The sequence below is a fragment of the Drosophila eugracilis genome, unplaced genomic scaffold, assembly GCF_018153835.1.
Source record: "Drosophila eugracilis isolate 14026-0451.02 unplaced genomic scaffold, ASM1815383v1 contig_513, whole genome shotgun sequence".
NCBI classification, from domain to species: domain Eukaryota; kingdom Metazoa; phylum Arthropoda; class Insecta; order Diptera; family Drosophilidae; genus Drosophila; species Drosophila eugracilis.
The window spans coordinates 373,865-377,067 of NW_024573387.1; the positions used below are offsets into that span (position 1 = coordinate 373,865).

A 3,203-nucleotide genomic window follows, 5' to 3' on the forward strand; every position below is an offset into this window, starting at 1 on the left:
CGGTTGCAATTTAAATATGTTAAATACATTTTATGTACAGGGTAAGACAGGGTCGTTAGGATGTGGATACTTTGTGGTGATGATGAGGAGGAGGTAATTCACTACTAGGGTAAGTACTTTCACTTTGCAAAGTATTTATCTTAAAAATGATTCTATATTTGAAGTCTAAAATTTCATCTAACTTAGCTTTTTTCGTTTAATAGGACTAATTTGGAATAAACCCCAAAGCCAAGTTGACATAAAGTACATAAACATCCTGTGAATCTCCACCAAGGAGTCAGAGCCAACTGAGATTCCTGCCCAATAACTCACCTAGTCAGCAAGTTGGCTTATTCACCCTTTCAGAGCTCGAAGAAAAAATGAACATTTAACGCCTCATTAGAATCAGGACATCCAACCATCCAACAAGCCGACGACGACGTCGACGCATCCATCTCCGGGTTGGGAAGACGACCACACAACTACCCAACAACACACTGAACAAGTCAACAACAGGACGGAGGCGATGAATAAACTCCGGCATAAACAGGATATATGGCCGCAAAATCCCAGCAGCGCCTTGCAGCAGCGGCAATGAATATTAATGAGATGTCATCAGTCTTTCGTCAAATTAAAACGCACAGCGCCAGCGGGCCAGAACGGTGAGCTGGGATAGGATACATCTCAGGATGGAGATGGCGATGGAGACGGAGTCCTGACAGGAGCAGACACATCTTGTGGGGTGTTGTGCGCGCACATCCTGCGGTAACTTTTCTAATTGTTGGCAACACAACGCGAATAAATCAGCAGGAACTAGCTGAAGGCCTTGAGGAATTTCGGCAATTTGTTTTCCACTAGTTGAGTGGAGTATTCCGAGATGGGGTTGCTTTAGGTGGGCTAGATAGGTAGGAAGGTACATGCATAGGTCGGCACTTAACCCTTTTGGGCAATGCGTCAACGGCAGTCACCGTCATCGTCACACGTCAGCGCACTATCATCAGCTTGTTTACACGCATAATTATGTGTGCCGGATTCCAGGAAATGTTCCAGTCTACAGTCGACTCACCCACTCCTACTCCTCGCCCTGTTATCCTTGCGGCTTTTGGGGTCTGCCGCGGCAGACGATTTAATGCCTCGTGACAGATTTCTCACTTGAACTTAAGATGACGGGCAGCGTCACAATTTGATGCTGATAATATGCTAATGAGGTTTGTTTATTTGATTTATATTCTCCTCGTCATGGCTGCCACGAGAAGGTGTCGAAGCTGCTCGGCAAACAGTGGGGTCAGGACCTTGAGCTTCACTCGAATCACAGGTAAGTGGAAGTTAATCGCCTGTCGCAGAGTTTTTGCCTCTAAATTGCATAAATTTGGATGCATTGATAGGGCCAACTGCTCGCCTGTGCTCAAGGAGATGAGGGAAGATGGATCTGGTTGGCAAGGTTAGTTACTTAACTTTTTCCCATTAAAACTGAATAATTAAAAAGCTTTTATTTATTTACGTTTTGTAGAACAAACAGCAATGGCCGGTATTATTTCAGCAGCTAGTGCTGTACAAAATAAAGGGAATACCAGGTCCCAATCCTGGGCCTCAACTAAGTCATTTTCCTGATGATAATCGGGATAAATCGGATGAGAGCACAAGTGACGGCGAATACCACCAGGTTGGCACGGACCTCCTCCTTGGATCGGTCCTCGACTCTATTCGGCTCAAGAGACAGTGTGCGAAACATCTCAACTGCGGCTGGACACAGGCTATTAGATGCAGTTCCCCAATATTTTAAACATTATACTTACATTGCTAACAAAATTTGGAACAAGTTGACGTTTGAAAAAGTAATGTGATAAACCCGCCTAGAACGATTTGTGAATAGTCTTGTGAACGAAATCTGTTTAATGACAGGCCTACAAAACTATAAAAAGAAAATCAAGGATAGGATGATGTTTCATATACTAGGGATCCTTTTGTTTCGGATAGAGTAAGACCTTGCTACGTTTGCAGTCAATATAATTTCTTTGTAAAGGAAATCATCCAAAAGATATTAACAAAAGATGGGAAAATGATCCTTTGTCCCTTAAAGTGAAAAAAGATTACATTGACTATGTTCTGAGTTAACTTATTTAAGTATGATCGTTACCCCACGATGGAGCATCGAACCTGGGACTTTAGGCTGCAGTTCCATTTCGGCTAGCATACTTTTGGGAGTTGGCTAAGTACAGGCCGAGCCGCTGGACTGGGCCTAAGTCAAATACCGTGTTGTGCGGCCATTAGTCCGGGTAGATTCCGGTGCACATTATTTCTGGCCACGGCACGTGTTTGAACCGCAAACAGATGAATTTCTGCAGTGCCGAGCTCCGCTCCGATGAGGACAACGAATTATGAGCAGGCGGCAGCCACTCAGGGCAGTTTGCGCATTCCAAGTCTCGGTTCAGGAGCAGGAGCAGGAACAGGAGCCCGAGGAGCACTGCAATTCGTCCTCGGGGTCTTTTTTGTGTTAATAATAAATAAACGGACGGGCCTTGCAGCCGGAGTCCGGAGTGGAAGCCCTGCTTGTGTTTTGGACACACCGGAGCGCATTTTAATGGACGAATGCAGCAGCGGAGTGGAAGTGGGAAATGGGTAGTGGACCCAAAAACCCATAACCCGTAGACGTAGCACACCTTTTCCCGGGTGCATGTGTGACACCCGGCCACCGTCCAACCCCCCTCCCCCCGTTCTTCGCCTGAAATACGGCATTTGCTCGTCCATCTTTTGATTTAGCACCGACATAAAAATGATTTATCAGTGACATTAAAATAATGCACACTGTGGCGCATTTTATGTGCGAATGGATTTTCGCGCCTTTTTGTTCTCGTTTTGTGAAGGGAGAAGGGGCTAGGGGCAGGGTGGTGCAGTCGCATTTACCCCCTTCCAGCAGTAGAGACCGACCCGAACCGACCCGAGGCGAACCCCATGAGGGTACAGTACATCGTATACGGTTCTCCCAAACAGCTATCCGTCCGTTCGTCCGTCCTCTGGTCCGCATCAGACTTTGTGTGCCGCCGTCAGCCGAATGTTTTACGGCGAGGTGTTTGTGACTGAGTCTCCGCTAGCTGCATCACCACCCTGTACATAGGGATCTCGGTGGGGGTTGGGGCCTGGGCCGTTAGGTGGCTGGATGCACCTATCCGGACCTAGAATTGCCTCGGGCTGCTGGAGCATCATAAATGTAAACTTTTATGCGA

General features: G+C 46.6%; 1 protein-coding gene across 1 annotated transcript; it reads right to left on the minus strand.

Annotated features, from left to right (window-relative positions):
• Positions 1–1,457: 1,457 nt before the first annotated feature.
• On the minus strand, positions 1,458–1,736 carry LOC108114804. The gene has a single exon (XM_017225918.2). It carries the CDS (start codon positions 1,709–1,711, stop codon positions 1,574–1,576), a length of 138 nt encoding a protein of 45 aa, XP_017081407.2. The 5' UTR covers positions 1,712–1,736; the 3' UTR covers positions 1,458–1,573.
• Between the last annotated feature and the right edge of the window lie 1,467 nt (positions 1,737–3,203).

Excerpts from the sequence above, each read along its gene's own strand:
- LOC108114804 (XM_017225918.2), bottom strand. The coding sequence starts at position 1,711 with ATGTTTCGCACACTGTCTCTTGAGCCGAATAGAGTCGAGGACCGATCC.